Here is a 13,684-nt window from a genome sequence, read left to right as displayed (position 1 = left end):
CACCTGGGAGAGAGGTGTTTGGGTGACTCAGACATTTCCTATCCTTCCTTAGAAACCACTCTAGTAGAGATTTCCACACAGGGCAATGCAGGGCAAGCCACAACTGCTCCAGTGGGACTGGGGAAGGAACGAATTGTAATTGACAGGGACGGCATGGAAGAGATTTAAGCCCACATTGCTGGTGAAGAGCTCTAATCAGTGGAACCATCTCCCAGTGGCTTCCTCAGGCGAGTTCCTCCCGAGCTCCACAGTCGAGGTAGGACTGCCCCGCCCAAGGCTCCCCAATGCCAGGGCGGGGCTCAGTCCCTGGCGGGCTTTCCCTCTCCTCTGGGGGCGTTCTGCGGTCCCCGCTCCCCTGCCCGGGCCCCAGCCCCGCGGGCGGGAGGGATGGATTGCTAACTGCACTTGAGTCAGGTGTGGGTGGGGTGCCAGCCGTGGGAAAGACTTGGAGATGGGAACTGCCAGTGGTGGATCCCGGACCACCTGGGCCACTTGGGGCTCTCTGGCCCTCAGGTCTGGTAGTCCTCGGGTTTCCTCCCCGTCTGCCCCTCCCAGGCAGCCCTGGCCAGCAGTTCCGGGGAACCTTGGCTCACCAGGCTCTGGGCAGATGCAATGGCTGGCACGGAAGGGGATCGGGAGCAGGGCTGGCACTCGGGCCACCCGAGGCCTCTGGAACACAGAAAGGGGTGCCACCCAGTCCTCACCACATCCTAACCCCCCACCCCCGCCCTCTACACCCACCGCCCGAGCTCCGGGGATTCTCAGCCAGGGCAGGGAAGGCGCGCTGGGAGCTCAGAGGGCGGGGAAGGGCGGGTCTTTGGGGCAATGTGGAGCAGAATGTGGACGCTTCTCACTCTGAAGGTGTGGCTTGGATTCCCCAAGACGCATCTGGAAGGGAGGCCTCTCCTTCTCCCATTTTCTCCTTTCTTTCTTGTAGCCCCAAATGAGGGTGCTGGCTTTGCTGCTTGGCGGGGTATCCGTTGCGCTTCCACTTTTCATCAGAGCAGGTAGGTGCCCTGAGCCCCTCATCGTGGCCCCCTGTGAGGAGGAGTTTTGGGGATCCCACCTGCCTCAAGACTACTGTTTGTTTCCCCCATTGGCCAGGAGGAATTCTGAAGGTGTGGAGCAGCCAGTCCCAAAGCTAGGTTCTCTGACGCTCAGCCCCAAAGGGGTCCCCTCGGAGCCTCCAGTGACTGGGGGTGGGGGGCATTTAGGAAGCTACTCAAATCCAGACCCGATGCTCACATGGCTACTACACTGCCTTCTCCATGATAAAGTGTCTTTATGTATGATAAAGGGATACTGGCAATGGGACAAATATAAAGAAAACAAAGCAAACTGGTAGATACTAAATTTGAGTCGTGTGTGTGTGTGTAGGCGCCAGTTCTGGGGTTTGAACTCAGGGCGTAGGCACTTTTCCTAAACTTCTATGCTTAAGGCTAGTGCTCTATCATAAGACCCACAGCTCCATTTCTGGCTGTTTGGGTAGTTATTTGGAGGTAAGTTTGTCAGGCCTAGGCTGGCCTCAGTCTGCAATCCTCAGCTTCCTGATTTGCTAGAATTATAGGCATGAGCCCCCAGATCCCAGCTCATGCTTATTAGCTATTCTTGCTTTTTTTTTTTTTTTGGTATTTATTTTTGCCAGTCCTGGGGCTTGAACTCAGGGCCTGGGCACTGTCCTTGGACACTTTTTGCTCAAGGCTAGTGGTCTACCACTTGAGCCACAGAGCCACTTCTGGCTTTTTCTGTGTATGTGGTACTGAGGAATCAAACCCTGGTCTTCCTGCATGCTAGGCAAACACTCTACCACTAGGCCATGTTCCCACCCCCATATGGGTTATTTATTTATTTATTTTTTATTTTGCCAGTCCTGGGGCTTGAACTGAGGTGAGGGCCTGAGCACTGCCCTTGAGCTTTCCTCAAAGCTACCACTCTACTACTTGAGCCACAACACCAGTTCTGGCTTTTTCTATGCATGTGGTACCAAGGAATCGAACCTAAGTCTTTGTGCATGCCAGGCAAGCACTCTATCACTAGGCCAAACTCCTGGCCCCTTACTGGTTATTCTTTTTTTTTTTTGCCAGTTCTGTGGCTTGAGCTCAGGGCCTGAGCGTTGTCCTTGGGCTTTCTCAAGGCTACCACTTTACCACTTGAGCCACAGCACCACTTCTGGCTTTTTCTATGTATGTGGAGTGCTGAGGAATCGAACCCTGGTCTTTGTGCATGCTAGGCAAGCACTCTTACCACTAGGCCAAACTCCCAGCCCCTTTACTGATTATTTTTATTTGTTCATTTATTTCTCCAGATACATGTGAGGTTGCTGAAATGAAAAATGAAGTAATAGCTGTGGACCAGGCTTTTGCTTTTGATTGCATAAAACCTGCAAAAGCAAAAGGAGCGGTAAATGTAACGTGGTTTAATCCTAGCAAAAGTCAAGTATCAAAAAATGTGCAGCACAGAATTCATCAGGAACACACCTGGATTTTATTTCTTCCCTTGAAACTGGAGGACTCGGGGATCTACCGATGCATTTTAAAGTAAGTCACTCACTGAAAAATATAATGAACTCATCTCTCTCTATGTATCTTTTAAGGAAATTGATAATCAACATAGAAAATGTGACATGCAAAATAATATATAGTTTTATAAGTGTTGAAAGGTAACTTCCAGTGAACACATTTTAAAATACAAGTGTGTGTGTGTGTGTGTGTGTGTGTGTGTGTGTTATGCTGATGTTGGGCCTTGAACTCAGGGCCGGTCACTGTCCCTTTCCTTTGTTACTCCTACTTGATTCACAGCTCTATTTCTGGCCTTTTGGTGGTTAATTGGGGATGAGAGTCTCATAACTTTCCCCAGGTTGGCTTTGAACCTCGATCCTCAACTCTCAGACTCCTAAGGAGCTCGGAATACAGGTTGGAACTGCTGGCACCCAGCTAACACATAGCATATTTGTAAGCCAGATTTGTGATGTGAGTCTTTTCCTTTAGACATGATGCTTCCATTGAAATGTACTTTAAAGTGTGTCTATACTAATCTTATTGTTGTTATCCCCTTTGAAATGCAAATGTTGTTATGGCCCAACCCCTGAGAATAAGCCCCCTTTCACCTTTCATCCTTTTCATATGGAATATGCTTAAAGCAGGTTATGTTTAGTATTTTATTTGTTTATTTATTTATTCATTTATTGTGGTCATGGGGCTTGAACTCTGGGCCTGGGCACTGTCCCTGAGCTCTTCAGCTCAAGGCTACTGTAGTGGAGTCCAGAGATGGACAAACTATGAGACCACTCAGAACACAATTGAGATGTTAAAAGTTTATTGAGCAGGGAAGGAGCTGATGTGCCAGGACTGCACCCCAAGGTTGGGATCTCAGGGTCTCGGGATCTCGGAATCTTGGAGTGCAGACCCCATCTGTAAAAGCAGGTGGTTTTTTAAGAAGGCCAGCAAATATGCTTGGGGAGGAGGGGTTCATACCGTAAATCTCCTTCTTTATCTATAGTCAAGGTGCATCTGTTTGTGGGTGCCAGGATATCTCAAGATACAGCCTTAGTCTGAGAAAACAGATGGCAGGGGAAAGGGTGTTCAGTTTAGGTAAACAGTGACTGAGGGAAGGTTGGGGAAGGGTGTTAAATCTGGGTAAATAATGGCAAAGGGGGAAGGGAAGGGCTTTAAATCATAGTCCCTAATTTCTACAATTCCGTAACAATACATTTTCCCCATTTTCCACAATACACTACCACCCTACTCCTTGAGCCACAGCTCCCACTTCCTGTTTTCTAGTGGTTAATTGGAGATAAGAATCTCCCGGATTTTAGTGTCCTGGGTGGCTTTAATGCACCATCCTCAGATCTCAGCCTCCTCAGAAGCTAGGATTACAGGTGTGAGCCACTGTGTTTGAAATAGTTTCAAATATACAGAACAAAACAACAACAACAACAACATACCCTTGCAGAATTGTGTGAATACCATGGTTCACAGCTGTAATCCTGGTTACTTAGGAGGCTGAGATTGGGAGGATAGTGGTTTGAGGCAAGCCAGAGCCAAACATTTGTGAGACTATCTCAACTGAAAAACCTGAGTGTGGTAGTATACACCTATCTTTCCAGATGTACCAGCAACTGGAATGATTCAAGTCCAGACTAGTCTACCTCCTCCAACCAAAAAAATCTACAAAGTAATGTAAACTTTTGATGTAAAATTCTGGCACTCTATATCTAGATTTCCAAGTGTGGTGAGGGTTGGTACCGAGGTTTGAACTTCAAATGAGAACTCCCACTCTCACTTGACTTTTTCATTTAAGGCTAGCACTTTATGACTTGCACTACACCTTCCTTTTGGCTTTTCGTTTGTCAACTGGAGAAAATTGTTCTCAGGGTTTGTCTTCCCAGGCTTCAAACTGCTAAGAGACAAAAGAAAAAGACCAGCCAAGCACTGTTGGCTCAGACCTGTAATCTTAGCTACTCAGGAGGCTGAGATCTGAGGATCACAATTCAAAGCCAGTCTGGGCACAAAAGACTGTGCGAATCTCATCTCCAATTAACCATCAGAAAATTGCTACCACTGTGGCTCTGGTAGTGCTAGCCTTGAGCTGAAGTACTCAGGGACAGTGCCCAGCCCCAGAGTTCAAGCCCTATAACTGACCAAAAAAGACCAAAGAATTGCTCCAAAAGAAAATACATTATTAAAGATTAATGCAGCCAAATGCAATAACTAATTGTGGACTTAACCATATTCAGCGAAGTATAAAACTATACAGGCCACTAATGTGGTCATTGATAAGATGAAAATATAAACTAAGATGAAATTGTGACATGACTGTTTAATATCCTAAATTTGTTAACTACACTGTAATTATATAAGGCAGTATTCTTGCTACTGGGAAATAAATGGTAAAATCTTAAATGATAAAAGAGGAAGAATGAGAACACTGAAACAATTTAGAAAATTGTAATGCATAATACTTATATACACATGAAGAGAAAGCAGTATGAGGAAAATGTGGAGAAATAGTCTTAAAAATAGAAATCTAGGGGCCCAGGAGTTTGGCCTAGTGGTAGAGTGCTTGCCTAGCATGCACAAAGACCCGACTTCTATTCCCTGGTACCAGGGATTGTTTGATATTATGGCCTTTCTTTTGATTGTCAGGTCTTTCTTCATGATTAGGTTCAGGTGTTTCCTGTGCTAGAATACTAGAGATGTCATATGTGTCCTCTGCAGAGCAATGGCATTCCAGGCCCTGGCAAGGCACTTATCCCTCACAGGCCATGGTAATTTAGGTCACGTGACTACTGTGTGACAGGTTCTTTACTATGTAGACACAGAAGAGAATGTGCTACAGTCTGTTGAGTGATCATGGGATGAATGATGTTTCGTTTGAAGGGTTTACATAAGTCTCTGGAATTAACTTGAAAATCTGTGATGAAGTGACTTGCTTGCCTTTGTGACCGATTAGTTGATGGGTTTCAATCTGCTCCTATCCTACAGGACTGCAAACCGTTGTTACTCAAAACCCATGAACCTCACTGTTTTTATCAAACACTGGTGTGACACTTCCAGAACGGCTCTAGAAAATTTGTCAGATGACTACCAACAAACACTTGGCCTTGGACTATCTGGCAGTCTCATGTGCCACCTGAACTTCCCAGAGAGTTTGATTGTGGATTCAATAAAGTGGTACAAGGTAAAAAAAGAAAAAAAAATATATATCCTATTGATATTTTTGGTGTTTTTTTAAAATATCCACTTGTTTTCTAGATTAAACTGAATCTTCAAGATTAATTTGGTAAAGACATTTATATGAATTTGATAGATTTTCTATACTTCACTAATGGCATTACCCTACTGATTATTACCTTAATGTTACTGTGTTACTTAATTTACATGTCACAGATTCTTACTACTTTGTAATGTTTTGTTATCAGTGCCTCCCACATCCCTCCATCCATCTCTCCAATTATTGTTTTCAGTTATTAGTTCCATTTATTATATTTTTAATTATTTAAGGTAGTTGTTCAAAGACTTATCAATTCAACAAAACCAGTTTATAAATACAGTACATCTTGACCAATGCCATTGTCCTCATTGACAGGCTATTCTGGATTCTTCTTTTGTTCCCCTCTAACATTAGTTTGTTTGAATGGCTCCTATTTGCAAGTGACTCAATAATCAAAATCATACAAAATTGTTCCCAAGCATTGTTCTCACCTCTATTTCATGTTTGCTCTGGGCTCATCTTCCCTTAGCCAATAAAGCAGTTGCCATGACCAGTTTCTCCTATTATCCCATTATATAAAGCTATAAAGCAGATACTAATATATTCTCTGGTCTCTTCTTTTTAATGCAATCTGCTCATCTGTGCTCATCTTTCTGCATCTTGGGATTTCATGTGACACTCTCTTATTGACTGTGCTGCTATGCAGCTGCAGAAGACTTAATCTTTGGCACAGACAGTGATTTACTCTGTTTATTAGCCCTTACCATCATGGCCATCTGGATCAAGAGGTTGTGTGTGTGTGGGGGGGTATATGTGTGGGGGTGGGGGGGGTGGTGTGGGTGCCGGTCTCGGCACTTGAACTCAAGGCCTGGGTGCTGTCCCTTAGCTTTTTTTTGTGTGTGTGTGCAAAGCCAGCACTCTACCACTCAAGCCACAGCTCCACTTCTGACTTTTTGTGTTTAGTTGGAGCTTAAGAATCTTTCTGGCCAGGACTGAGTTGGAACAGGGATCCTCAGATCTCAGCCTCCTGAGTAGCTAGGATTACAGATGTGAGCCACTAATGCCTAGCTATGAGTTTTCTTTGTGAAGAATTTTCGTCAATTAATTCATTTTTTTGAAAATTGTTCTCATTAGCACAGACTACTTGTACAGGGGATTTTATGATGACATTTCTATGCATGCATACAATGAATGTATCTTGATCAAATGTACCTCCTCCACCTCTCTCTCTCATCCTCTTTCTCCAGTTAAAACAACTTAAATAGATTTCTGTGTGTGTGTGTGTGTGTGTGTGTGTGTGTGTGTGTGTGTGTGTGTGCGTGCGTGCGTGTGTGGTGTGTGGTGTGTGGTGTGGGGGGGGTATTTTAAACTCAGGGACTTGTATTCTTTGTATTCTCACTTGGGTTTTTGGCTTTCTTACTTTTTTTTTTTTTGGTGCCAGCCACTTTAGCTACCTCTCCATTTCTGGCTTTCTTTGACTCTTATTTAGAGATAAGAGATTTTCCAATTTGTCTTCCCAGACTGGCTTACAACAAACATCCTCAAGATCACAGCCTCCTGAGTATTTTCAACAGGTTCCATTGTTCTATAAAATACTTAGATAAGACCATACCCACCCTCTCCAGCAGATTTGGCTCTCTTGCTGGTATCCAACAACAAGATAGCCTGTTTTGCTTTCTTGTGATTCTTTTTATCTTTTTAGGGTTTGTTTATATTAATTGCACTAAGGGGTTTCAGCATCATGGTAAGTCACATATATACACATTATTGTTAATCAGATTAACCCATCTCTTTCCCTCCTCTCTAAATTATTGAAACTGACAATTTCGTGAAGGGCTTCATCTATGTTGGCACTTTTTTCTCATTTCTTCTCTTTAATGTTTGTTTCTGTAGTGAATCTCACCTTTGGTTCTTATTATTATGTATATATTGGTTCTCTTCTTCTTTCTCCCTCTTCCTCCAAATCCAACACACACACACACACACACACACACACACACACACAGAAGCACATTTCAATTTTTTATGAAATTGTCAGTTCAATTAATCTTTTCAAAAGGATCCTTCTGCCTTTGCTAATCTTTACATACTCACTTAGGTTGTTTTTCTCCGTTATAAGCACTGTGGAAATGCCTTCCGATGAATAACCTCATATCTGTCTTGTCATGTACCTTTGCCTGCATGTGATCACTACAAGCTCTAGAATTGCAAGATGGTAGCGATACTCTAAGGCATTTTACTTTATTAATTTGCACAATCACTGTATAGTTATTTTTTTACTCTTACCAGGAGTACTCAAGATTCTCAACGATTGTATGTGACTGTACAATTGTAGGATTTAAGTTTTAAACACCAGTTTAGTGGATATAAAATGTTATTCTGTCATGTTAGTTTATTTCTCTGGATTATTAATGAAGTTGACAATTTTTCCATGTTTACTGACCATTTCTGAATCCATTCCTTCCCATATCTTTAGCATTTTTTTCTTTTTTCTTATTGTTTTCAAGGTGCCTTAGAGAGATGTTTTTATATTTCTATCTTGATTACAGATTTGCATGCACTAAAACTCTTTCTTATTGAAGTTTAATATATACATAGAAAGTACATAAATCTTAAGTGGACAAGCTTTGACGAGGTATGAGAAAGGGAACACATCTTTAATTGCCCCTGTCATTAAGATGGAATGATAAACATTACTCCCACCTCTGCTATTCTGCAGAAACTATCAAAGATAACCATTCTTCTGATATGCACTATCAGAGATCAGGTTTGAGTGTTTGAGCTTAATTTGAATACATTGTGCATAATATTTCATGTCTAATGTCTTTACATCAGTGGTAACCATGTATGAGTCATCCACCCTGTGACATACACCTGTAGCTCATCCATTTTCATTACTGAATAATGTTTATTACTATTATTATTTGTTACTTCCAATTTGGGGATATTAGGAAAGAAACTGATATGGTTTGTATCTTCTTGACTTAATTTTGGTAGGTTCAGACTGTTTACAAATGCATCTATTTCTACTAGATTTTTCAGTTTATTTGGATAGGGGTTTTTGAAGTATTTCTTCACAGTTCTTTGATTTTAACTTGTGTTTGTTGTGATATTCCCATTTTTGTCTCTTGCTTTAACTATATACTTTTCTTACTTTTAATTATATGTTTAAAATTCTAGCATCCTTTTAAACTGAGTTTTATCTGCATTCTGCAGATTTTGATCAATGATATTTTTATCCTCCAATTCAAAATTTCTAGTTTTCAGTGACTCTAGATGATTTTGAAAAATTGCTTAATTTGCCAATGCAGTGCTTTTCTTTTTAGAAGTAACTGTTGCTTGCATTATGGAAGTGAAAACATGTAATTTCAGTTCTTAGAAATTTGTTGAGACTGGATGTTCCTCAAAAACATTTGTGAATGTACTGGGAAATACATTTACAACAATAATTAATTAGTAATACTGAAATGTAAGCTCATTTGTCATGTCATTCAGTTTTACGTGTCTCCATTTTTCAGTGTTACCCTTTAGTTTTGAACAAATTGAAAACAGTTACTTTGGGGTTTCCTGTCAATGCTTTCCTTACTATCTCCGATTTGCTGGATGGGAATCTGATGGATTCTCCTGTCTCCCATCTTCTTTTTTGATCATGCTGGGAACATCTAAAGCTTGCTCCTTCTCAGGTTTGAATTCAGTGGAATAAGTTCATTTAGTTCTATGGAATAAAGGTACCTTATATTCTCTTCTTGCTGTCTCTGCTGTCATTTAGAACCCACTTAGCATTAGCTTATGGCAATCGCATTGCACTACCTTGGTCCTAGAAGTATCCCTCTTTATTCTTTTCTGCCATGCAACCAGAAGGCCTGTTCTCAAAATAGAGCAACACAGCAACATAGCAACACACACGCGCACACACACACACACACACACACACACACACACACACACACACACACAAAGACCGAACAAATGACCTTACTTTCTTGCTCATGAAATTTCATGTATTCATTCTCTTTTTTCTGGTTTTCCATGATTGGACTCCGGGTAGCCTCACCAACTTTACAACTATCAGTACTTTATACTCTGCTTCTTAGCCTAAATGCTCTGGGCATTATAAAATAATTTATAAATATTTGCTGTCAAATCTGGAGATGGATGTGCATGTCTGTCTATCTGTCTCTTTATCATTTATACATCTACTATCTACCAACCTATGATGACAAAACTTGAGTGTTAATTTGACTGGACTGGGAAGTGCATAGGAGACTAGGAGAAGACACCACTGAGTATATATGTGAGAACATTTCCAGGTAAAATTAGTTAACAGGGGAAGACATGCTTTGATGTGGGTGGTGCCATCTCATAGGCTGGGGACCCAGATGATAATAAGAGGTGTGGAAGAAGAAAGCCGGCCTCTGTAGGCATTCTTTTGCCTCTGCTTCTGGGTTGCTGTGACTAGCTCTTCTGCACCACATTTTCCTTACCATGAACTAAAATATCTGAAACCATGAGCATAATTCTTTTATCCTTTAAGTTTTTAATGACAGTGATGACAAATTGACTAGCACAGTAACTATCCATCATTCATCTAGCCACCTGTCATCTCCAACCATTTATCCTTGCGTGTGTGGATACACACATTTTTCTATATACGTGTTTATGAATGAATGATCCATCATGCATATTATCTATTTTTATCTCTATTATCTATCTACATGCTTTATCTGTTTATCTATCATTCACCTATTTCTTTTGTCTCCTGGTAAGATTGTGAATAATCAAAAGACTAAGGGACAACACGGATTTCTTCTTGGTAACTGAGAACTAGAATTCCCCAGTGTTCACTGAATTCACTTCTTTATTTATTTATGTTTGAAATTAGGGCTGTGAAGAGATTGAATCGGGAGGGAAGCAGTTTGAACCTCAAGGGGTGAGGCTTTATGTGAACACTGTGTCTGAAGAGGACGGTGGAAGCTATGCCTGCAAGGCATCACTGAATCACAGAGGGGCAAAGTACACCGTTTTAAATAGCATCTTAGTGGACATCGGTAAGGAAGTTGACATCTGTTTCTTGGTCTTTACTTTGGCTTTGCCTAAGCTGGCTGGCTTTAGGCTTTGAGCAACCGTGGTGGTTTGGATCTTGATTTTCTAGAATCATGTCACTAATTTATGATTATCTCAAATTTGCTACTAACAAAGAGTAGAATTACTTAGGCCAAAAGGCATGGGGACCAAGATATGTGAAAGGGTATCAATGTATGGGAATTAATGCACCTTCTATCTGGCAAATATCATGTAACCCTTCTATTAATTACAATAAAAAATATATGAAAAAAAGGCATGGGCAAGCATAGGTTCCTACCCACCCCCACTAAGCCCCTCAAATCAGGATACTTAAAATTCTTTGTTTATTGTGAAAGTGAAGTGAGGTCATCAAGATAGGGTCATGGCTAGGGTGTCTGATGAAGAGAAGGTATTCGGTTCATGATAGGTATTAATGTTACTCATTTCCCTCAGCTTTCGCTTGTTGGCCCCTCCTGAGTTGCGCTCTGTAAAGTTCAGATGTTTAGACATGGTTCTAGGGTAACTTCCTGTTCTTGGGGTGTCAGTTCTCAACTGTAACCAGCATGTTTCTGTCAAATATGTGCTCTGGGGATTTGAAAGCTGAATTTTAGAGGCTGAAGAAACCCTAGAAATAATGAAGCTTGAGCCATTAATATTATAGAGGCTTAGAAGAAGAACAAATTATCAATGTTCACAAAGTTGACTGATATCAAAAGCAAGGCCATATGGCCCTGAATACTCTGGTAAGCACTTTCTTCCTTAAATGCATTGGACAAGGAATTCTCCTATGTCTTCTCTCTCTTTCCGTTTCTTCCTCCCTTCCTTCCTCCCTCCCTCCCTTCCTTCCTTCCATCTTTTATTCCTTCCTTCCTTCCTTCCTTCCTTCCTTCCTTCCTTCCTTCCTTCCTTCCTTCTCTCTCTCTCTTACTCTCTTTCTCCCCCCCCTCTCCCTTCTTTTTGTATTGTTATAGTGGTATTGGGAACTGAACTCAGGATCTCACAATTTCTAGGCAGACACTCTACAGTTGAGCCAGGCCTTCAATCTCTCTCTCTCTCTCTCTCTCTCTCTCTCTCTCTCTCTCTCTCTCTCTCTCTCTCTCTCTCTTTTTTTTGTCAAAAGGACTGTCCTGGGCTGTGAACCTATTCCTTGTGTTTCCATACTGCTGGGATTACAAGCACTTGCCACTGTCTCTAGCCATTGTCCTACCTGGTAGCTAGGTTGGTGCCCTCACACCTTAAGTATCTACAATTAGAGGCTTGAGCCATTATGCCAGGCAGAGGGTTGTTTCTTGTATTTTTAAATTTTCATTTAGAGGGAAAGAATGAAAGGTTGAATATTTCTTTGACTTATACCTTCTTATTTATCACTAATTTCTAACAAACCCACTTAGCTGGTTCTGCTCAACGTGAGTGATCTCTGCTGCCCCACTAGAGAACCTTATGTCAATCCAGGATGCAGCCTTTATTATGTACATCCAGCCACTCACCGCATGCTGGCCCTTCTCTGCCCACTCACAAATTGTTTATGTGATTTAAGTGATTTTTTGCTAGCTTCCAGTTTTAATTTTCTTCACAAAGAGCCTCTCAGTGAAGAAGGTAAGTTTCCTCAGGTTTAATGCTTGTCATGCGTTTGAGTGTTCTTCTCTGAAAGTAGGCATCTCCTTTATCTTGCTCACATTTGAATTCCAGTTCCCTACTCTAGGCATAGATACACTCACAAGCTGAATGAGTGACTCCACAATGGCTTGGCATTAATTCTAAGAAAAAAGTGGAGAATACTTGAAGGGATTTCTGGGTCCAAGAGTCCATATTTCATGTCTCTTCAACTAACATTTCTTCACCATTTGTCTATGTTGGGAATTATATTGATTATATTGATAATTCAAACATGAAAAGCTATGCTTCTTCTATTGCTAAATGCCCAGTTCAGGCACTGGTGGCTCACACTTGTAACCTTAGCTAGTTAAGAGACTAATATCCGAGGATTGTGGCTTAAAAATAGCACAGGCAGGAAAGCCCACAGAGACTTAAAAAAATATTTTTATTGTAATTAATAGAGGAGTTACTGTTATATTCACCAGATAGAAGGTACATTACTTCACATACATTGATACCCCTTCTCTTGTTTTTGTCCCCATTTCCCTCCTCCCACCCCCTCTCTTCATCTTGTTTTCCCTCTTCCCTATCCTATTTCAAATAAACAAATGAACATATATGCAATATACCAGATAACACTGTCAGATACTGTAACAATATGAGAATAACCAAAGGACAACAAAAGAGATGAGAAATAACATAGTACATTAAGAACAACAATCACACACTTTTATAGCTCTTGTTTCCATATCCTAGCACAGAGACTTTTGCGGTTGGTGGTGGTTGTAGGATTTGAATTGAGGGCCTGGATGCTGTCCCTGAGCTCTTTAGCTCAAGGCTAGTGCTCTACCACTTTGAGCCACAGCTCTACTTCCAGGTTTTGGGTGGTTAATTGGAGATAAAGAGTCTCATACACTTTCCTTTGAGGGCTGACTTTGAATTGGGATCTTCAGATCTCAGCCTTCTCAGTAGTTAGCATTACAGGTGTGAGCTAACAGCTCCCTATTTCCATGAGACTTTTATTTCCAATTCACCATCAACAAGGCAGAAGTGGAGCTGGAAAGTGGGACAGTACCAACGCTGAGTGAAAAGCTAAAGGACAATACTCACGCCCCGAGTTCAAGATCGAGTGTACCCCCACACACATACCAGCCTTTTGATAATGATCCAAGGTATATAAATGGGCCACTTAACGATATGTACTAAGGTTAGAGTTATAGACTAGGTCTATGCAAAAAAGGGAAGAACCAGAAGAAAACATAGGAGTGGAAAGTGAATGAGGCTTCCAAGAGAAAGCTAGTTCTCTGCTGAA

The 13,684-nt window shown here is 41.5% G+C and overlaps 1 protein-coding gene across 3 annotated transcripts in view; it reads left to right on the top strand.

Moving 5' to 3' along the window:
• Positions 1 to 77: 77 nt before the first annotated feature.
• Positions 78 to 13,684, top strand: part of Il36r (interleukin 36 receptor) — a 33,388-nt gene continuing 19,781 nt past the window's right edge. For 2 of the 3 annotated variants that reach the window (XR_016536212.1, XM_090336301.1), the window contains exons 1-5: positions 78 to 256; positions 938 to 1,007; positions 2,306 to 2,537; positions 5,484 to 5,679; positions 10,595 to 10,760. Coding sequence is in view for 2 of the 3 variants with exons in the window: in XM_090336301.1 (XP_090192427.1) it covers positions 944 to 1,007; positions 2,306 to 2,537; positions 5,484 to 5,679; positions 10,595 to 10,760 (658 nt within the window). In the remaining variant the exon portion in view is untranslated. Of the gene's footprint in view, positions 257 to 923; positions 1,008 to 2,305; positions 2,538 to 5,483; positions 5,680 to 10,594; positions 10,761 to 13,684 lie in introns of those variants that run through there. The other variant, XM_090336302.1, reaches the window with a different exon arrangement.

Source organism: Megascapheus bottae, chromosome 7, assembly GCF_031878675.1.
Source record: "Megascapheus bottae isolate mThoBot1 chromosome 7, mThoBot2.hap1, whole genome shotgun sequence".
NCBI classification, from domain to species: Eukaryota; Metazoa; Chordata; class Mammalia; order Rodentia; family Geomyidae; genus Megascapheus; species Megascapheus bottae.
The sequence above is the reverse complement of the archived record's forward strand: the minus strand, read 5'-3'. Positions and strand labels throughout refer to the sequence as shown.